Here is a 23,122-nt window from a genome sequence, read left to right on the forward strand (position 1 = left end):
TGAAAGAATTCACTATAATCCAATGTAATTAGATATAAATGCCAGGTGATGAAATCATAGTGAGTAGAGTGCATTAAAATGTTAATTTCAATAAAGGTGGAACTTTTTTTGTTGTTTGTTGACTGGGGATGTGGGTGGTGGTGGTCAGAGGTGAGTTCGAACTCAACTGAAGTATATAAAGGAATTTCACATTTCATCTTAATGCAAGATAGCGTGCATCAGTTATATTCAATTAGACTGTGTCCCTGATGAATGCAGTGTGTAATGCCCCCACAATCTAATGCAATGAAATCTAATATAACAAAATCAAATCTGTTGATCTAATTTAGCTTCAGCCAGCAGACAAACCACTTCAAAGCAGCAGTAGTCAGTGAAGATTGTTTTTAAAATGTTAACAAGAATTCATGTGACAAAAGGTCTTGAAAAAAGTAGCAGTACAGTTCATATTGAATTAATTTTGTTAGGATGTGTGTATGTAAGTGTGTGCACGTATGTGTGCTTTATTTCATCTGTAAAAGTTTGGATGCACCCCTAAATTAATCTCAAACATGTCTAAACACCACACACAGGAGGAAAGACTTGTGCACTTGAAACATTAATCAACAAGAATTTTCTGTCCATTCCAAAATAATTATTTCAGATATGCACAGAAATAATTTGAAAAAGGCTTGTATATAATATAATATAATGTAATGTAATGTAATGTAATGTAATGTAATGTAATATAATATAATATAATATAATATAATATAATGTAATGTACTGTCATGTCATATCATCCCTCTAATGTACTGTAATACATGTAGATAATTCTTATAATATACTATCCTCTCGTATCACTCTCCTCTCCTATCATCTCCTCATCCTTCCATCATCGGTCCTCCCCTCGCAATGTCCTGTCCTGTCTCTCCTCCCCTCCTCCTGTCCCTGTCCTCCCTATACCTCTACTCTAATTATGTCCTTCATGTTACCATAATACCATATAGCTAAATCTCCTTTCATCTCATTCTCCTCTCCTTCATCTCCTCTCCTATAAATCTCCTATATATACTGTACGTGTCCTGTACTATCAATCCTACAATACCATGGCACTCCATCTATTCACCTCCCCTCCCCTCCACGCCCCTCCCCTCCCTCCCCTTCCCTTCCTCCCCTTACCTTCCATATCCCTTCCCTTCCCTTTCCCTTCCCCACTTCAATTCCCCCCGCTTCCCCGTTCGACGGTTTAGAATGTCTGTTGTTGTTAACGTGCCGCTGTCACTGAACCCAAATCAGATTTTTTGCTCCCCTGAGCAACTAACGGCCGCAAACAATGTGCCACACAAACTGATCTCAGGTCTGTTCTCGTTCCCTTCCAACGGTTAACACTCTGCCACACAAACTGATCTCAGATCTGTTCTCGTTCCCTTCCAACGGTTAACACTCTGCCACACAAACTGATCTCAGGTCTGTTCTCTCGTTCACTTTCCAGCAGCGCCTTTTTTTTTCTCTCTCTCTCTCTCTCTCCCCTCTAGATTGTCGTATGTTGATGACGTCGAGGTAATGGCTGCTATCGCCGCGTCGTGCCGAGTGTTTTATAGCGGTTAAATTAAAATAAACAATTTCATATTTATTGTGAACCGAAACAGAAGAAGCACATCAGGCGGGAGAGGGGCCGGTTTGTTCCACGCAGCAGTGCCGTGTGTAAAGAGCTCCGCGGTCGGAAAGGTAAACAGAAGATGTGTGGCTGTTAGCAGCTTTTAGCTTAGCTTCAGGGCTGCATTGTTGAGTGAAAGACGGGGCCGGTGTCGCTACGGTGTGTCTGTTAACTCGTGTCTTTAACGTTAGCTGACTTCTACGTGTGTGTGTCCGTCAAACTAAAGACTCTGTGCTCAGCCTGTGTGTGTCTGTCTGTGTGTGTCTGTCTGTGTGTGTCTGTGTGTGTGTGTGTGTGTGTCCGTTAGCTCCGCCGCGTTGTGTCCAAGTTGTCGGGCCTTGTTGCAAAGCGCGTCCAGCTCCGTGTTAACAGTCACGTTACTGCTGCAGGTGAACTCGGACATGCTTTAACACCTTTTTATTATTATTATTATTATTATTATTATTATGACTGAACGACACGAAGCTTTAGCTGCTGCTGTCCGTAGCTAAGACCTTATACTGTTTAATTAGCGGCGCCGGAAGCTAACGTTCACAAAACTAGTTAAATAAATAAATAGATAAACAGTTTATTGGAAAGTTACAAGCTGGCATACATGTGTGTGCGCTGTCTCGTCCATCGTACAGTGTATTGTACTGAGTCAAACTCAATTTGGGCGTCTGACAGTACAATTTTTTATTTATTTACATGCATTTTTTAACTCCAAACACACATACAGTACAAGTACAAAGACTTATATGTGGAGAGAGAGATATGGTGGAGCAGCAGGGGGGGTTTGGTGCCTTGCTCAAGGGCACCAGGTGAGCTGGCACCTCTCCAGCTACCAGTCCACCCTCCATATTTTCAGTCCATGCCGACCACGCTCCGGTTCCCAAGCCAAGTCCCTATGGACTGAGCTACAGCTGTATATACAATATCAAATCAATTCAAATCAATTTTATTTGTATAGCCCAAAGTCACAAAGTACATTTGCCTCAGAGGGCTTTACAATCTGTACAGGGAGTGACACCCTCTGTCCTTAGACCCTCGGTTCGAGTGAGGAAAAACTTGCCCACAAAAACCCTTTTAACAGGGAAAAAATGTGGAAGAAATATGTATATAGGAGTTTCTGTGCTCTGTCGTCCAGCAGGTTCTCGTGGATCGTGGCTGCTGCTGTGATCCTGCACGACGTCCACTACACATATTATTACTGTCATTATTACTTCATTGCACGTCTGTCCGTCCTGGAAGAGGGATCCCTCCTCTGTGGCTCTTCCTGAGGTTTCTTCCACATTTTTCCCTGTTAAAAGGTTTTTTGTGGGCAAGTTTTTCCTCACTCGAACCGAGGATCTAAGGACAGAGGGTGTCACTCCCTGTACAGATTGTAAAGCCCTCTGAGGCAAATGTACTTTGTGACTTTGGGCTATACAAATAAAATTGATTTGATGTGTGTGTGTCCATAGAGACTTGGCTTTGGGAGCCCGGATGGTGGCTGGTTCAATGGTAATGGTAAATGGACTTATATAGTGCCTTTCTAGTCTTCCGACCACTACGTATCTCATTCACCCCATCCATACACTGATGGCATTGGCTACCATGCAAGGTGCCAAGTGCTCATCAGTTTTAGGAGCTAGGCATTCATACACCGATGGCACAGCCTTCGGGAGCAATTAGGGGTTCAGTATCTTGCCCAAGGCCACAGCTGCCCCACGATGTGGTTGTGGTGTTGGACTGGTAGCTGGAGGTGTGCCAGGTCACCCACCCCCTGGGCACTGCCAGGGTGCCCCTGAGCAGGGCACCCCGCTCTGGGTGGCCGTCCATCACTCCGCCATCTCTCTCCACATTTTCCATGTCTATGAGCCGTCTGTATGCGTGTGGTTGGATTTCGGGGTTAATCGCATATATATAAAAAAACTGATTTCCCCTCGAGGGATTAATAAAAAGTATCTCTTCTTCTTCCATCTTAGATAAACTCTGGGTTTGGATCATTTTCAGATAGAAAATAGCTTTTATTAGTGTTTTTTCTCTGTGTGCATTGTTTATATTTTGACTTCATTGGATAGATGTTCTGCCTTGTACTTATGGATAAGTGACAGGTTTCAGTTGGAGGACAGCAAGATGTTCTTTTTACGATGTACTACATTTACTATCAAGCTCCATTAGTATATTCTTTGTTGACTATTTCTTGCTGTTTTTGTGTTTACGCCAGAATATTCTCTAATGGATACTCCTGAGAGCCCTACCCAGTCTCCTCAGTCCCCTGAAGAGGAGGAGAAGGGCCTTTCTGACAGTGAGCTGCTGGATTCTCCGGATGACGAAGAGGACAGGCTCATCTCAGACAGCGAGATAGTCCACGACGAGGAGAACGGGGCGCTGGGTGAGGAGGATGAAGAGGAGTTGGAGAGCCGAGGAAGAGGGTCGGAATTAGAGGAGGAGAGGGAAGAAGAGGATGAGGTGGTCCCGGACTTTGTCTCAGACCCAGAGGATGATGAGCCTGGAGGAGAAATAGATGGGATAGGACAGGAGGATGGGACCATTATGCTCATGGAGGGGGATGAAGATGGTCCACAAGGGGACCAGTTGGATGGGGAGGAGGAGAAGGAAGGAGAGGAGCAAGAGGAGGATAGAGTCATTGACACCCCACAGTCTCCAGACTCAGAGCCGGAACAGGGCAAGAGCTTCATCGCTGAAGAGGATCGAGAAGATGGGGAGGAAGGATACAGTGATTACCGAAAGGGAGCAGAACACGAGTCAGCTGAAGTGGATTATGAGGAGGAGGAAGATAAAAGCAAAGCTGGGGAGGAAGAGGAGGATGAAAGGATGAGAGCCGAGGAGAGGAGGAGAGCCGTTGCAGTGAGGGAGATGAAGGATGACTCGGCATCTGTTTCCCGGGAGCTAGACGAACACGAGCTGGATTACGATGAGGAGGTCCCCGAGGAGTCCAACATCCCTACACACGAGGAGGAAGAAGATGAGGAAGACGCGAAAGCAGAAGGAGAAGAAGAGGAGGAGAGCGAGGACAAGATCAGCAAGAAGAAGGAGAAAAAGACAATCCTCCCACCGTCTCCCAAAGACAGTGAGTTCAAGAGGACAGATGACTCGAAAGGGTCTGAGAGGGTGCGCAGAGATTCCTTCAGAGACAAGAAGAAGGACGAGGACGACGGCGAAATCGATGAAGGAGAGATCGATGTAAGTGATGCTAGTTTTACCTGTAACTATGTGTTCATCAGTGTTAGGTGATTGGCTTCAGGTAAATAGTGTCTTGTATATTCAGAAGTTTAGAAGCTGGTCTCTAGTCTGGTGGAGGTCTGAATCTTCCTCATGATTCAAATGCACAACGATCAATTGATGCAACCAGTCAAAACGGAGACTACAACAACCTAAAAGCTGCATCTTTTCAACACCGGTATCAGTGTGACCCACCTCAGTACCTAAATATGAAATTCTTGGCTGATTAGCTGGGCTCGCTGTATTTATTTATTTATTTTTTTACAGTTGCAGATGTTAGTTTAGTATTTAATTTTTGTAAGGCAGATTTTGCGTCCTCTCCAGTTTGTGCTTCCCAGTAAGTTTGTAAAATTTGAAATGTTCTTAGATGTCTGCTTTCAAAATACTACCTCCTCTGATATATCTCCCAAAATATGAAGGTAACCTTAAGCTCACAAATTAATCTTTTTTATTATAACCTTTATTTAACCAGATAAAAAAAAAACATTGAAATCACGACCTCTTTCACAAGGGTGACCTGTCCAAGAATGGCAGCAGCACACGTCATAGTGGTATAAAAAACAGACAAACAACAGTAACACACAGTTATAGATAAAAATCAGTTATAGATCTTAAAAGGCAACATAATTTTACAACTTTATTGTTCATCTGAGCCCAAAAAAAAGTCAAAAGTCAATGTTAGTAGGCTTAATTTTATGTAGACTACAAACTCATGATTATGTTCAGTCACTGCATCAATTAAGTGGGAGAAGACGGTGATGGAACTGTTTTTAATTGTTTGTTATATTCAGCAATACAACACTTTATTAAATATGTCATGTCAGAATCTGATCCAAAGTATTCTTATCAGGGCAGATTTGGACTTATTTAAATGGCTGAAGTAGAATAATTCAAATGCAGATTCTTTACTTTTTAATGCAGCTCTTAGAAAAAGGTGAAAGCAAGAGTGACCCTGAGCTGTGACGTCCAGGCTGGCTGAATATCGTCACAGTTTGTAGATCTCTCTTTCACATCAGCACAGAGCAGCGTACAAAACGTTCAGCTTCTCATTTTTAGCCAGTGCTGACCTTCGCTGTCACTGATTTAAACAGGCAAACGTTGCTGTCAAATAGTCATACCAGCTGTCTCTAATTCACGTAAACATTTTGTGCGTAACCCGATGACAGGTTGAAATTAAACTTGGCTGTTGCTGAGTTTGTGTACTCTCGGAGTCTGTACTACGCCGAAGGTTATATTTCAGGGAAGAAGCTCCATTCTCAAACACAGCTGTGCAACTTTGAGTGGGCTGAAAGTTTCTTGGACCAGGACTACCTTGTGAAATCAGGTGTGACAAAGGTGACAAAGTCAGTAGGTTACACCTGCTGTTATGTTATTTAAATGAGCCAGATACACTAGATATTTGCATATTTTCTGCTGATATCCTAATGTAAGTGTAAGGGCTTGGACTCTATCACCATTCAGAGCTCAAAACATGGTTTCCAACACAGGCATTTCCTTCTGTTTGGTCCAACTGAGAATTCGGTTCCCATTTGAAATCTTTATTATACTAACTGAACAGAATTCTGTGTGTTTATCCGATACTTGCATAGCTTGAACGTTTAGTGTTAACAGTTATCGTGTCTACTCCCAATTCCTGATATATAAAACAGCAGCAGTGCAGCTGTTCTTCACTGATCCCTGAAAATGAATCCATCTGTTCTCTCACTTTCAGTTTTGATCAGTTTTACATACGTGTTTGTGATGCTGGAACTTCACAGTCAAATAACTGCATCTGTTTCACAGTCGTCTTTAAAACAGATGTCGCTGTGTGCAAGTAAACGCGGTACTGTTGTCTGGTTCTGTTTCCAACTGTATCAGCAATATCACTAATGCATGAGGTTGCAGGTTTTACTGTTAGCCGTCCCTTTGTTGTATGTTTATAAGGGGTTGTAAGAGATGGCAACTAAAATTTAAGAGTGGTTACCATTGGGAGCTGTTACCGTTATAAACCAAGCAAAGACACAACTGGGAGACTGTCCATGGTCCATACACGCGACCTGGATGGATCCCAATTTCATTGACATTTCAAACTGACTGTTTAGCAGTTTGACTAGTCTGATTGCTGCATTGGCCAACGCAGAATGGAGTCAAGTTGCGTTTTTTTTTTTCAAAAGATCCCATTTCAACTTTTCCACCACGTTTTTTTCCCCAACATCCCCATTGGCCTCCAGCGCCGCAACCCAAATGGACTCCCCCTCACTCAAATCAATGGTAGGGTTGGTGTTTTTGCCACAACGCTTACTCTTTGGTCTGAAGGCTGTGTGTGTGCTAACCAGAGGTGAACGAAGTATTGATGTCCATTACCAACCCCATTGTGAAGATACTCACTCACCTTGATTTGCCACTTGTGGGCACATCAAGACCTTCAGACCCGTCATCTTTCAGTTTTTCTCTACTCTATATCGTTCAGAGATACTGACACTTGTGTTTTAAGAGTTGTATTATGCTTATATGCCAAACGCTGGTAAATGAATGGTATCGAGTCAACAACAGTGATTCTCACACTTGTAATGTTCAGCACAGCTCGTGTTCACTGTTGACAGTCTGAATCCTCTCAAACTGAAAGGCAGAGAGTGTCACCTGTTCAGTTTGACCTGAAAGTGAAGGGGTCATCCTGTTTTTTAGTTTCAAAATAAAAGCAGGGTCAGTGGAGTGTTTTAACCACCAGAAGGAGACAGAGAGCAGCGTATGAGGACTCTGAATCAAAATGCATTGAGACTAAATTATCATTCAATCCGTCATTTAGCAGAGCGAGCGTTAGAGTCCAATCAATTAAAAAAAGTACTGATACTTTGATGCAACAGGATCTCCAATATTTAAATATCCAACAGCAACTAAAATACCAACATCTGTGCTATCTACTGACAATCACAGCGAGACAGAAAGAGACATTATCTGGTGTTGTGTTGAAGATGCAGGTGAAGCAACAGTGAACACACCTGGTGGGTGCAGACATCATTCAAGAGACAGAGGCGTGTGTGTGTGTGTGTGTGTGTGTGTGTGTGTGTGTGTGTGTGTGTGTGTGTGTGTGTGTGTGTAAAAGGGAAGAAAAGCAAGATGAGCAGGTTTTTATTATTATTTCTTTATTCATAACTAATTTTAAACAGAATTTATTAAAACCATAATTAAAAAACATTCATTAATGAGGCTCATTGTCTGATATGGGATTGTTGGGATCTAATAGTTCAAACAAATACTACTGCTACTGATAATAATAATATTATTATAGGTTCAACAGGTGTGAAGCAAATCCAGAGTCCTGATATGAATAAACTAGGTGACAGTGGGGGGTAGATGGCTGTAGATGAAATCATAGTCCGCTCTTACAAATCAGTTCCCGTGCTGTCTCAAATGATGACCCGATGGCCGAGCAGCACTCAGAATTCGTTTTTTGCTCTCTTAAATCTTTTGTCAGCATTATACTTTCATGTTTTTTGCCCCCGTGATGTTGTAGATGTTAATTTGTTACCCCACAGTGTCACAGGCCTAAAGGTTCTCGATTTGAAGATTAAGATGTCCAATAGTGAAACATGCACTTGTTTTTAGTTGTTTGTTATATGGAATACAAATGAGATGCTCTCCAACTGCTTTAAATGTAGTAGGAAGTATACAACAAGATGTAATGTTGTCGTGTTTTTTTCCCTTTGTGTGTGTGTGCTGCGGCAGGATGATGACCTGGAGGAGGGGGAGGTCAAAGATCCATCAGACAGGAAGATCAGACCACGTCCAATCTGCAGGTTCTTCATCAAAGGTAGGTGGAGAAGAGCAGATCCTATCCCAGAGCTCCACCTGTATATCATGACACATGTTGTTTGCTGATGTCAAAGCGTTATAATAAAAACTTTTACACCTGATGCTGCTGTGCTAGAGGCTGACTGCCAGTTTCCTTTTTCTCAAACATAATTTTATAAGTTGTAGTGGTACGTTTCAAAGGGTTTCACAGAGCCTTTGTTACAATGGATTTCTGAGGATGGCATTGACGAAGGTAAAAGTAACAATAACAGGTTTTGACTTGTTAAGATTTGATACACGAGCACAGAGAATCTCGTTGGTTTGGATTTTTCCAGATAGACAGTTACCAGATGTTTGTAGTCAGGTCACTTTGACTGAACACTCTTAAATTCATTGCACTCTAGAACATATAATGATAGTTGTATGACAATCTAACAAGACATTAATATAGCTTTGGAGAATGTGAGGATTCTTACTGTTTGTGTCAGCCATTGTTACATACAGGTTGGATGTCAGCAGGTGGAGCCATTGTGTTTAAGAAACTCAGTTTCTTTCTATTATTAAGACATCTACTCAATAAGAAACTTAAAATATAGACTTCAAATGAAAGACTGGTTGTCTGTCAAAAACAAATATAAAGGGCCACCCTTGTTTTATTTATCACGGATCTTTAAGAATTGACAGTGTTGATGTCTACGTGTGTTCATATATGTTTGTCACCGTTGTGAAATTGGCAATTTGTTTGCGTAGTGTCACGTAATTTGCAGCTGGATTTGTACCAATATGTTACATGAATGCATATTGATCTCATTCAGAGTTTCGTCGTCTTGCATCAATAATAGAAAATCACTGTTTAATTTGCTTTACCCCAATGTGACAGAGCAATGTATGAAAATGTTTCCAGTGCCTGGGGAAAAAATGTCCTGTGGTAACTGTGCTTGATTTTAAACCTGCTTATATTTTGTTTCCTCCAGGAAATTGTACTTGGGGTATGAACTGTAGGTTCATCCACCCTGGAGTCAATGACAAAGGTAACTACTCTCTCATCAGTAAGCCAGACCTCTTCTCACCTAACGGGGCGCCGCCTGGAGGACCACACCCACTCATACCTAATAATCCCTGGGTACGTATCCCTCCTACAACTCTGCGTTGTTATAGCACTGATATGTAAAACAGTAGAAAATAATGTATGGTATCTACGCTTTGTGCACAGACTGCTGTAACATCTACATCATCTGTAGTTCTACTGACAATATCAATCTCCCTATAAGCATATGTGCAAACTGAACTAATTTGTCGCTGCTTCAGGTTGGACCTGCAGTGGAGGAGCTCCCTCCACCCCCTCCTCCAGTGGAGCCTCCTGTGGAGAGTGCCTGGGAGAGAGGTCTGAGGCATGCCAAAGAGGTAAACACTTCCTCTGACCCTTAATGAGGCAAAATGTGCGAAATGGAACGTCTATCATGCTGTTGAGTGTGTAAACTACCCATGACGGTAGACCTGTTTGTTTAACAAATATCAGGATGTAAGTTTATTACTACTACTATTGCATCATTGCTACCACCGCCACCACCTCATCCTGTTGGAAAATGTTGCCCATTAAGCTGATTCAACAAACAAAACAACGATTTGCGTCAATTTCTGAATGAGAGCACAGTGAGTCCTACGTGAATGACGTAAAATGTGTCTTTACAGATCGACCGCACGGATATTTGCTTTTGGTTGAGTCTGTTGGTGTGTTTGTGGTGCTATTGAGCTGAATTATATAATAAAAAAAGTGTTTCCGTTATTTAGTCGTCCTTTGCTGACATGAATGAGATGGATAAATTAATAGAAACCCCTGTCAGTACACTGAAATACGCGGTGGGTGCAAGATCGAGAAAGACACAGACGCCATACCTCTCTGACACAATCATTAAAGTCATTGGAAACATTATAATAATGACACAGAAATTATATTTATAGTAGTAATGTTTAAAAAAAGACCCAGCATCGCTGCCTGGGAGCCACTGTTCTTGTTAATATTATTAATTACTATGGTTACTAGTGTTGACGGTGATACTCATAACAATATGATTTCATTTATTTTAGTTTTTTTAAATTAATTTTTTCCCCTCCACCTTGGCACGCAGCCACTTCATCTTCCCTATTTCATACACATACACACACACACACACACACGCACACACACACACACACGTGCACACCAGATTAACAAAATAAATAATAGTAATAATAATAATGTTTTCTTCTTGTTTTATAAATTGTCATGTATTTACTTACTTATTTGTTTTTCCTAAAATCAAAAATTTTAATTTTCCACTTCCATTTATATCAGTGTTTTCAACAAATTGTTCTGAATCCGGTTCTGTGTCGCGTAGGTGCTGAAGAAGGCCACCATCCGTAAGGAGCAGGAGCCGGACTTTGAGGAGAAGCGTTTCAACGTGACCATCGGAGAGGACGAGAGAGAATTCGACAAAGAGAACGATTTCTTCAGAGAACGCAGCTACCGCATCATCAGAGAGTATGACCTGCCCCCATTGAACACAACGTGTCAAATGAAACAGAGATGTCAAGGCTTATTGTTGTAATGAGCATTGCAAAGGAATATCTGATGAATTCAGAGCATGTACTGTGTCATTACTTATCTAGCATACAGTATCAGCACTCATTAGTTGTTTGTATTGAGTATTTCAATGCAATAACGTTAATAACTGTATTTCCTTTGTGACACAGCTACAGTACAGATTATTTATTGGCTAAAAATAGTTATTATTATTATTATTATGTTACTCAGGGATACAGGAAACCATTGTTAACAACAGAACACAATGTTATTATATAATTACACAGAGTCTCCACTAATGGCAATTATCCATTTAGCCTCTCAAACTTAGTGAAATAGTATTATAGTGGAAAAAAACTGCAATGACTCATGATTTATAATTAAACAATTGTCAATAATAACCTGCCTGTAGCCAACACAAATAATAAACATAGTCTCTGTCTCAGACAGCATAACATGGATGATTACATCATACATAATACACAATACATAAATAATTTTCCTAGTTAAACCTCACCAGTCCGCACACACAGGTTTGTCTTTTAAGTAGACGCACAATTCATTTGTTTTGGGTTTTGTTTTTTAACAGTATTTTTATTAAACTTTTCATATATTTCACACACAGACAACAACCACAACAATATTAATTATTACTAAATAAATCCATAAAATAAGTAGTCACCGTTTCCACAAATCATTTCACATACTTTGCACATTTAACAAATAAATAAAAGAAATCACAAACAACACACAGCGGGTTTAAGATGATTGTGCACAAATGTTTTTACATGCGGTCTCTGCAGTCCTTCCCCTGGTTATATAAGTCAGTCTCTCCAACACAATACAAGATGCCATCCCCTTTATCCATACATGTATCGAGGGTGAGGGTACATCCATTTTCCTCAAAGATGGAGCAATCATCCTCCTGACCTGCATGAGTCAATTAAAGCTGACTGACAACAAACAAAGTTCTTTGGATATATACCAAGTATACATACCTTCACTCCAGTGAGCCCAGATAAAGTCAGAACAACTTCTTTCCAATATTTTTAAAATTTTAGGCAGTCCCCTACACAGAGTACCCCTCCCTGCCAAACACTTAATAAAAGCACAATTCATCTGTAGTGATTATACCAGGTAGGTAGGTTGATTGATTGATTTGTTTTCATTGGTACTAATCAGTTTTTCCTCTTTCAGTGAAATGGAGTTCAGAGATCCGATATACAGGTAAGCGTATACCAACATAGACGCGTAAAACTTTCCATAGCAACTGTGTGTTGAGCCCTACTCAACATTTATGTCATGCTTTAACAAATCATTAATGATTCACGCAACATTTTTGTCCAAGAGTGTCATCACAGATGAAAGTATTGCTAATCCATGTGAGGTCATTAATTAAACAGTGGTGTATAGTGTAAGTTCCCCAAGTGTCCCAACTCTGATATGATAAGGGGAAGAAAAAGCCAGTCTGACTCACTGAGTATTAATTTCTATTTAATGACTTCACACAATATGTACTATTAGATGTGTTTAGAAACACCATAGCAAAGAAATAACCAGCATATTTTTGCCCCATCTAAGTCACTTCTGCTTACAATTTCCCAAATGTGTTTCCCTGTGCAGTGACCCATACGCCGATCCATACTATGACTATGAAATGGAGGCGCTATGGCGAGGTGGCCAGTATGAAAACTTCAGAGTTCAGTACACAGAAGCTCCTCTTCCTTACCACTACAGTGTGAGTACCTCCACAGTCTGCTTAAAAATATACTATATATTTCTACCCATTAGGTAGAAATATATATTATATTTTTCTTTTTTTCTCGAAAATGACTGAGCCTTTAAAAAAAAGAGAAACAATGAAACTATATGTGAGTTCCACAGACAGGATAGGGAGGCCAAAAAACATTGTGAGATGGATGATCATATATTTATTTTTTTTTATTCAATTTATTTACAATGTAGAATAATGACAGTTTTCTTAGAGCTATCACAGCAAATTCAGCAGTACATGGCATGTTTGTTTGTTTTTTGCCTCGAAAACTAAACCAATCTACCTCGACAGGAGCGTGAGCGTGAACGTGATCCTCGGGAGCGGAACCGGGACAGAGACAGGGAGAGAGATCACCGCGAGAGGGAACGCCGACAGAGAGAGAGGGAGAGGGAGAGAGAGCGGGAGCGCGAGAAAGAGAGGATGCGACGAAAAGAAGAATGGGAGAGGGACAGGATCAAGCGAGACGAGAAGGAGAGGCCGAGGATGCGTCCTCCACGAGAAGCCAGGGAGAAGAAGGATGAGGAAAAACTGAAACCACGCTCTCCTCTCAGCCTGCCACCCAAGTAAGTGACATTTCAGTTGTTTGGATCAGATTGCCTTAAATAATTTGAGGGAAATAATCGGCCTCTTTGATGCGCTTCAGCATTATTGAAATTTCAAAACGACATCGATCAGCACGCTTAGCATGTTGAACTGGAAATGAAACGACTCACGAATGTTGTAGTTCACGATTTGACAATGCATGTGGTATTCATGGAGCTATGTATGGTATGACATCTGAGGGAAAAATAGGCCACAAGATGTAACACAAGTTTCTATGTCAGCAGAAAATCTTCTCGTTAACACAGAAGCAACATGAGAACAAGTTATCACAAGCAGAAAAAATTAAGTATCTGCATGACACATTGACAAAAAATGTACTTTGTAATATAAACATTGCAGTCCTGATTATTGCATTAAGGATTATAGGTGTCGTTCAATATAGCATGTGCCCGTGTGTGATATGTACATTTACAATACACCATAAACAAAAACTGCCTTTGATTTCTCCAGTGAGGAACAGCCAATGCGTTCCTTAGTTCGCATGCACTTAAATAAATACATATGTTTACTACCATCATCAGTAGGCAACAAAACATTATCACCAAATGACCCACTTTGGTGACTAGTTAAATTTTTAGTACAGCAATACAGATTTTAGAGGGATGTTGCCTCCAGTATACAAACGTAGTGTTAGGTTAGTATTAGAAACACTTGGCATTACCCACAGCAGCCACACACTTCCTCAAAACTTTCAGGTATCTAACCACTTCATATTTAACACCCTCGCAAACTATGCATTTTAGACATACCACTCGTGTGGGGAAGCTTCCTTACTGGCAAAGTTGTGGATTTTTCGGGTTCCTCTGAGTTTCACCCCTCACTTGATACAGAAAAACATACAACAAAAAATTAGAATGGAGCTGTAATGTGATGAAATCATGTGTCTCTGTTTGAGTCACTCTGAATTGACACTCAAACCAGAAGTTATATCTGAAGATGACATGCTGGTCATCAGAACAGGAGGCTCACGTTGCTACGAGATATTTCATCAGCTGTGTGTTTCACTTTGCTATACGCTGTCACACCTCGCCAGAAGAGGAAAGCCCTGCTGTGTTATTGCTACGTAATGATTAACAACTGTGGATGGCCAGGTGTGCAGCTGTATCATAATACATGTGTGCGTATTTTTAAATGTGTAAGAATTCAAACGTAATCTGACATTTTAAGTGCACGGGAATCTGTAAATAGATATGATGTATACACATTTGCGTCCCTGTCGCTAGAAGGCAACAAAAAATATGACTAATACTGGTGACTACGTCGGGTTAAACTCGGCACTGATATAGTGAATATATCACAGAAATAGCATTTGACTGAATGGCTGTATTGTCGTCACAAGAGGACAAAGGTAAGAAAAGAAAAAAGCCTGGATACGTCAGTGCAAACCTCCAGGTGTGCTCATATTACATCATTCAACCAAGACAAGAGAAGAGGCAAACAGGCTTTGAACTTCTTTCCGACTGTCCGACTTGTCTCAGTCTAAAAAATATTAACGCCAACTTGTGTACTCATGTAGACCAATAATTCAAAGCTGTGTTGGCAACAGTGCAGCCCCAGGCCAGTTGCAGAACTATGTACAGTGCTGCCCATAAGTTTACATACCCTGACACAATGGTTTGTTTCTTGGCCATTTCCCAGAGAAAAATTAATGATAACACAAAATGTTTTCTTTCACTCTTGGATAGTGGTTGGACAAAGCCATGTATTGTGAAATATCTGTGTTTACTCTTTTTAAAGCACAATGACAACAGAAACTATCCAAATCACCCTGATCAAAAGTTTACATACCCTTTGTAATTTTGGCCTGATAACCTGCACATAACTTGAAACAATTGGGATTGAATGGCTATTAAAGGTAACGGTCTTCACCTGTGATCTGTTAGCCTGAATTAGTGGGTGTGTATAAAAGTCAGTGAGTTGCTGGACTCCTGAGAAACCCTTGTGGTGCTGTTCTGATGTCTTGGATGCAGAATCATGGGAAAAGCAAAGCAATTGCCAAAGGATCTACGAGAAAAGGTAGTACAACTGTACAAATCAGGAAAGGGATATAAGAAAATTGCCAAACAGTTGATAACGCCTGTCAGCACTGTTCAAACACATCAGAGACAAGACATCAGAACAGCACCACATGAGGGATACAAGGGTTTCTCAGGAGTCCAGCAACTCAATGACTTTTATACACACCCACTAATTACAAGCTTCACAGGTGAAGATAGTTACCTTTTAATAGCCATTCAATCCCAATTGTTTCAAGTTAGGTGCAGGTTATCAGGCCAAATTACAAGGGTATGTAAACTTTTGATCAGGGTGATTTGGATAGTTTCTGTTGTCATTGTGCTTTAAAAAGAGTAAACACACATATTTCACAATACATGGCTTTGTCCAACCACTATCCAGGAGTGAAAGAAAACATTTTGTGTTATCATTAATTTTCACTGAGAAATGGCCAAGAAACAAAGCATTGTGTCGGTGTATGTAAACTTATGGGCAGCACTGTAAGTAAATGATAAAACAATCATAATCTGTTGTCACTCATCACTGTAAATTATTACACATTACTTGTAGAACTGTTGTATAAAACCACTGTCCTTGTATGCTTGTGCCTACAGCCTAATCACAGTATGTTTGAATGAAGTCAGGCATTCTTCAGGTTAGCCTTGCAGTCTCTAATGACCGCAGCTAGTCTGTCTGTTCCCATTGTCACACAATTGCTATTCACCATAAAGCACACGCCTCCTTCTTTTGTCTCTGCCAGACGCCTCTGTTCTTTTTATTATCACTGTTTACTTTAGACTTTTCACAAAAGACATGGAAAGTCCTCAGTGGATATTTCAGCTGGTGCTAAAAGCTGTGCCTCGGGTGTGGCGTGCAGTGTGAAAACAAAAACAAACAAAATATTCCTCCTAAAACGCTGCACAATACTACGACATCCAGTCCTTCCTCATAGTGATTCACTCAGTTTATGACTGGTAACACAATACTGTGGAGTCAAATCTTTCCATTGTCGTGGTTTTGAAATTGTGGGAATTTAATGAGTTATTTTACCCACAAGCATTAGAGGCACCAAGAATGATGAGACTTGTCACCTGTCAACAAACGCCCATTTTTTACTTTTGTGTTCAGTGAGAAGTGACGTAAAGCCCTTAGGCAATATTACCCGAGGCAACGTGTAAATCTTTCCAGTGTGACCAACTCAACAACAAAAACGATGTAGAAATGTGTCTTGAGCATTGTCTCTTCTGGCACAAATTGTCCTATTGAAGAGTTTGAATGACAAATGATGAAGTGGTCTCCAGTTAAAAAAATAAAAAGATACACAATAGCTACTAACCTTATTTAATTATTGCTCCAAATTGTCTTTCTGCAACAACAGCAATGCTGCATTGTATTATTATTTCCTCTTGTTATATTTTTCCCCTTTCTTTGCTGAAAGCTACCATCAATGAATCAGCTTAGTAAAAAGATTTTGTCAGTTGGTCTAAAATAAAGTTCCAAACTACAAATTGTGATCAAATTTTGCATTTTAAAACAGTTGCCTCGATTGGTCTTAAATTTCACGTCTCAACTTACTGAAGCTTGTACTTCCTGTGATGTTTTTTAATCTCTTTTCATTTTTTAACACCTGCTCTACTTCAAGTTCATGCAAAGTTCAGCTTCAGTTTACATACTATCAGCTAAGCCTTCTCCTCCACAGACTGGCTTTTCCAGAAACCTTAGAGTGATTAATTAAGTCTACCAACCTTAGCAAACATCCTATTGCCTTTTGTTAAACTCTGTATGCTTTTTTTTTTTTCATTCCTCTCTACTGGATAGGCATTAGGAGCTAAAAATATCCAGTGTTGTGACTGATTCTATTTTAAGCTCTAGCCTAGGTCTCATGTTTGCTCTTGCATCACACCTCTTGCCTTTTGTTTACTAGCACTGTATGTACGTTGCTTTATTTAGGTTGAGCAGATTATTATCTAAGCACAGATTCACAGTGCACCTTATCACTTTGATTGTGCCCAGATATGACAAATCTAATGAGAAGACTTCCTACTTAAACAAATAGCTTTATTCATTTTTTTTTTACATTGTCAGTCAATCTTAGCAATAAAACTGTTTAATACAAGAATAAATACAAATAAAATATATAGCTCAGTACAACAACAACATCAGCACTGTAATGCAGCAGCATTGTATTTCACACATTAGTCAGCAACTCACTGTGCAGAGTGTGACACCGCTCACTAATTAAAATGCCGAGCCTTCACACCAGACAGCAGCTGTAACGGAGCTATGACTCCTTCAAGCACCGTTTCATTCACAGTGGGAATATCCACTTAATTTCCTCCAACAAATATTTAAAGAAGGGTAAACACTTGAATCTTGCTGTCTTTCTTTCTTTTCTTTTTTTTTTTTGTGCAAAACTAAACATTGACCTCTCTCCTCTGGGAAAATCCCATACATGTTGATGGTAAATGTCGTAGAATTATCCAAAGGTTTACTGTAAATCAGCTCCCATATACTGTGGCTCTGTCGCGTCAGCAGGTTTTTACTTAATCCTCTGCATGGCGCCAGAAAGCAAACAAATAGTTTGAATTGTAATACATTTTTCATCTGACAGTTTGCCATCCTATTAAAAGTATCATGGCACAGTTGGTAGTACTTGAAAAAGGGAAGGGAAACTAATGAACTAAACCTGTTTTAATTGTAAAAACACAACAATGAGGTAGGTAAGTAGTGGGTATTGCAAGTCAAGTCGAGGTGGCAGCTACAGACTGCTGCTCCAAACACGCATATACAGTATAGAGTTTTTATGGAAATTTTTAGAGCCATCTGTTTTGCAAACTCTGTCATGTAAAGGTTAAACATTTCCTCAATATGGCTAACATGTGAAATGAAATCATACACTTCCGTTCAGATTTAATCAGAAAATAAACACGTCACATTGATGCCAAATAAAAAATTTTTTTTAAAACTTCAAGCAGGTACTAACAAACATTTATTCTTTGTGTTAAATATTCAAATTAAGCAAAGTGTCCCAGTAACAAAACAAAAAGAGTGATGATTGTGGAGAGAAAAAAATAATATGAAGCAAAAATACATATTCAAATAACAAGTCTATATTTTCCAGTAGATCAGAAAGATCAATTACTCGTCATACAACATCACATAGAAGTAAACATGGAGGCTATTAAAATCAGGATTTTGGATTTCATATAATGGACATACACAAGCTTTGCTTTGAATTGTTGAAGTGACATTAAAAAAAGGTTGTTTTTTTTTAACTATATATATAAAAAAACAAATAATGGTAAAGTTGTGCATGCATATGTGTTCACCTTCTTTGGCATCAAGCCCCTAATTAGGATCTAGTGCAACCAATTGCCTTTAGAAGTCACATACTTAGTTAAATAAAGTCCTCCTGTGTGCAATTTAAGTGTCACCTGATGTCAGTATATATACACCTGCTCTGAAAGGTCTCAGGGTCTGCAACACCACCAAGCAAGTGGCACCATGAAGACCAACGAGTTCTCCAAACAAGTCAGAGACGTGTTGTGGAGTAGCACATCACCAACTTTGACAATTTTTTTGTGTTTCCATTACCTGAAATCCAAATTAAAAATTTGAATTCCAAGCTGTAAGACAACAAAATAGGAAAAATGGCAAGGAGGGTCAATGTCTTTGTAAGCCACTCTAGTATACTTCTGTCATGTTGAGAATGATAATTCAATTTTATGACAAACCAAACAAGAAATTAACTGTAAAACACAATTTGGATAGGAGCCATCTATTTATTCCTTTTTTATAACTGTCACACAATGGTTAAACATTTCCTCCTTAGGCTAACATGCAAAATGACATCACACACACCTATTACATTTATTTGGAGGGAAAACAAACATCACGCTGATGTCAAACAGAACACCTTCAAACAATGATTTCCATGATCTCTTCCGACTGTGGAGCGAGAACATAATATAAAGCCAAAATACACATTCAAACAACAAATCTGTTTTTATTGCTTTTTTACAGGAAGCTAAAATATTGGTCCAACAGGAACTGACATGCACAAAGGCGAGATAACACAATCATACGGAAGTAAACATGGACCACTCAAGTCCGCAAATACATTTTTATTTGTTACAAGATGATGTGTAATAGAAGTCGGCGAAATTGTGAGCAAGGAAAAAAACAAAAGAGAACCAGATTTTTAAGTATGCCTTTTTGTGGTTGCTATTGTTATTCTGTACGGAGGTGTGTGCGTGTATCCGATTTAGGCCTAAATCAGGATCATGTTTTCTGATCATAACACCGTGAATTCAAAACCACGAGGTACTAAGGTACAGTCCCAGCGCAAATATTCATCATAAATATGCCTAAATTGGAAAATCTTAGGGACTTTCATCGTCCATTTGTAGGTTAACAGTTGGTCTTTGTTCGCGAATGCATCTATAAATACCAACCTGATACTGACCTTTCTGTATTAGAATGAGACTTAAGACCTAAGATTCAGTGCAGGCAGTCGAGTCAACCAGCTCTCTCACTTGTATTACGTGGGTGAATTTGACAGCTGTGGCTCTGGTGGTAGAGCAGGTTGTCCAGTAATCAGAGCGAATCCCAGTCCAGCCGAGCAAGTTACTAAACCCCAAACTGCTCCTGTTGGCTATACAGTAGGAGAGTAATAGTGTCTTTAATCAGCCATTGACAACGTTTTCAATCTTCTCAGCAGGCCGATGGAGCCTCCCTCAAAGAAGGAGGTTGTACCAGTCATGAGGCGACCAGATGAGTGGAAGGACCCATGGCGTCGGTCCAAATCCCCTAGAAGACGCCCTGGACTCGGGTCCCCACCGCGAGGCCGGCGGCGGCATAGACCCTCAGGCTCCTCCGTTTCTCTGTCCAACTCCTCCAGGTAGTACTTCACCATACACAAAAGTCACAGTTCGGTGTGTAGCTTTCTTTTGGGGTCACAGTTCGGTACGTTTTTTGGTACAGCAAGGGGAAAAAATGTATGTCGACATGGTTCCCACAGGGTCCTTGAAATTTTGTGAATTTAAGTTTGAGATCTTTAAAAGACTTAAACAGACATTTTTTTATTCATTCGTTAATTGAAATTAAAGTTATTTTCGATTTGTTTAACATTGGTGAACAGTCTACATTCCGCTTTCTTTATGCGTCTCCTGCAGTTACATTTTTGTTTGATGTGCCGCCTGCCTTGAAGTGCAACAGTCACATGCATGACTGAAGTTGATTGATGTAGGTTGAACAGTGGCAAGAAGGAAAACGTTAAGCAAACATTCAGCTATACAAATAAATAAATAAACAAACTCTCAGCTGTCTATCAAAAATAAAGCTTGGAAATAGCCATAAAATAATAATCTTAAAAAGAAGAGAAAAAAAAAGAAAAGTCCTTGAATTCGATGTTCAGAAAGATGTGGCAACCCTGCTCAAATACTGACATAATGTAAATAAATACTACAAATGTCACTAATGCTTTATCGCAAGGCTCTGACCTGTTCATAATTCCTCAATGAGGAAGCTTGTGCTCATAATAGACACACCAGACAGACTGAAATGCACACATGAAGGCACGTTGTAGTGTGTTTGTCCAACACTTTGGCCACGACCCTTTCTCTCTAGAGTGAGCATGGTCGCATATCTGCAGCGATAAACACTCTTATGGCATTACTGATTGCGGATTGGCAAGGCATGAAACTGCAATAAGAGGCTCCCTGAGCACTCGACTAAGACGTTCCGGTGAGACTGTTGTAAAGGACACATTTGAAGTGTTTCCACAGGCATATGTAACTTCATCTGAACAATGTCGACACACAGTTTGTTGTCAATTTTAGCTGTAACTAACCCGGATACTGTCATGCTTCCATGCAGTAAATCAAGAGGTCATGGGAGGAAGCGGGAGAAAGCGGGAGGAAACGTGGAAACATTTGGGGTACTTGACATTGAAGTGCAAGGCACAGTTATTTTTTCTCACAGGAAAACATAAAACATGCGCTGACTCATATCATATGTCCTGCAGACTCTCTGCACACACAAACATTCCAGATTCGTCAAGATAATTTATAGCAGATAGTCTATTTCAGGCTTGCAATTGTGTTGATATGTAAGCATAATTGCCACTCAGACCTATTTATAAGATTGGCTGGGATGCAACAGAAGTGCACGTCATGGAAGCTTGAATACCTGTATGTCTTAAGTATTTTGAATACCAGTGAATAATAATAATTCATGTACTGTACATCCTGAATGTAGAAGCATCTTCTCTTCTCCTTTGCACACAACATTTATATCTACATTCTATCGACAATGCTAAAAGTGTAGGCATGAGGATTTTCAGGTACAATAGAGTACAATAAACCAAGTTTCACTTTGTAAATCAAAGTTATTTATTGCCCAGAGGTGGGACGAGGTGAGACAGACTACAAGTGAAACAGTGCAAGTAGATGCTGTTTAAATGAACATATATAACCTAAAGAGTACTCTTTAAAATCTGAACTACCAAAAGGAAAACCAAAAAAAGAAAAAGAACATCAGCAACAAAGAAGTTGATACAGTTATTCACACGTCGGTCCTCATGACTTAACATGAACTTAGATTCAAACTGCTCTAATCTGGATTCCTCCAGTTCTTCCTCCAGGAGGTAGTAGAGGTGGCCACTAGCTGGAACCAATCAGAAACAGGCATCCACTTACCTAACTTAACATAGACAAGTAATGCTTCAAGAAAAGTCATACATAGGAGCAACATCCATATTTGATTACTCACATTGAATTATTATTGAGGACTAAGAAATCTAACATAGTCTCAAAGGAACCCCAAGTGAAAATGCATGCACCCTTAGTGCACAGGGTACAGGGTAGGGCCCTGTACCCTGTGCGCTACACAAACTGTACGGTATTGAACCTACATAAGCATGCAAGCACTGCATGCTTTCAAATATCACTTTGATCTCTGGACACCCTTCCGTCCGTAACGTTAGATAAGTGTGACTGATGACTGATATCTAAATGCGTACTTAGTGGGTTGAACAAATACTGATGTCCAAACAAGTGTTTATGCCTATCACTGCTTCAACACAGGTCAATTGTTTACCCATGTTCACTCACGCTGCATCCACATGAAAAGAGATTTACTCTTAGCTCACCGTGCAGTAGTGCTTGCAGAGACACAAAAATACATTCTTCACCAAAAACAAATCAGAATTTCTGTGTAAGAACATAAAATCAAATCAAATCAAGTTTATTTGTATAGCCCTTTACAATAGCCGAACGGTACCCAAAGTGCTTTACAACTAAGCCACAAAACAATAGATACATAACAAATAAATACAATTAGAAGAGCTGCAGAGATGCAGGGTATTAAAAGCCTTCGAGAAACACAGCAGACAGAATGAGTACACCTTTTTGATTTAAAAAGGCTGAGATCAGTAGTGGTGTGAATGTCAGGGGGCAGTTTGTTCCACAGTCTGGGAGCAGCGACGGCAAAAGAACGCTCGCGAATCACGATTGGGTCCACAACTTCATTTTAATCTATCAAATAACTGATGGACACAGTAATATTTCAGCAG

The 23,122-nt window shown here is 39.9% G+C and overlaps 1 protein-coding gene across 3 annotated transcripts in view; it reads left to right on the plus strand.

Moving 5' to 3' along the window:
- The first annotated feature begins 1,501 nt into the window (after positions 1–1,501).
- The window catches only part of zc3h18 (zinc finger CCCH-type containing 18), a 34,439-nt gene continuing 12,818 nt past the window's right edge, over positions 1,502–23,122 (plus strand). For 2 of the 3 annotated variants that reach the window (XM_027272760.1, XM_027272761.1), the window contains exons 1-10: positions 1,503–1,707; positions 3,825–4,804; positions 8,549–8,633; positions 9,589–9,737; positions 9,923–10,018; positions 10,993–11,135; positions 12,375–12,404; positions 12,801–12,915; positions 13,243–13,514; positions 20,267–20,449. In XM_027272760.1, coding sequence (XP_027128561.1) covers positions 3,836–4,804; positions 8,549–8,633; positions 9,589–9,737; positions 9,923–10,018; positions 10,993–11,135; positions 12,375–12,404; positions 12,801–12,915; positions 13,243–13,514; positions 20,267–20,449 — 2,042 coding nt within the window. In that variant the 5' untranslated portion in view covers positions 1,503–1,707; positions 3,825–3,835. Of the gene's footprint in view, positions 1,708–3,824; positions 4,805–8,548; positions 8,634–9,588; positions 9,738–9,922; positions 10,019–10,992; positions 11,136–12,374; positions 12,405–12,800; positions 12,916–13,242; positions 13,515–20,266; positions 20,450–23,122 lie in introns of all 3 variants that reach the window. The other variant, XM_027272762.1, reaches the window with a different exon arrangement.

This window comes from Larimichthys crocea, chromosome XXI (assembly GCF_000972845.2).
Source record: "Larimichthys crocea isolate SSNF chromosome XXI, L_crocea_2.0, whole genome shotgun sequence".
In the NCBI taxonomy this organism is placed as follows: Eukaryota; Metazoa; Chordata; class Actinopteri; family Sciaenidae; genus Larimichthys; species Larimichthys crocea.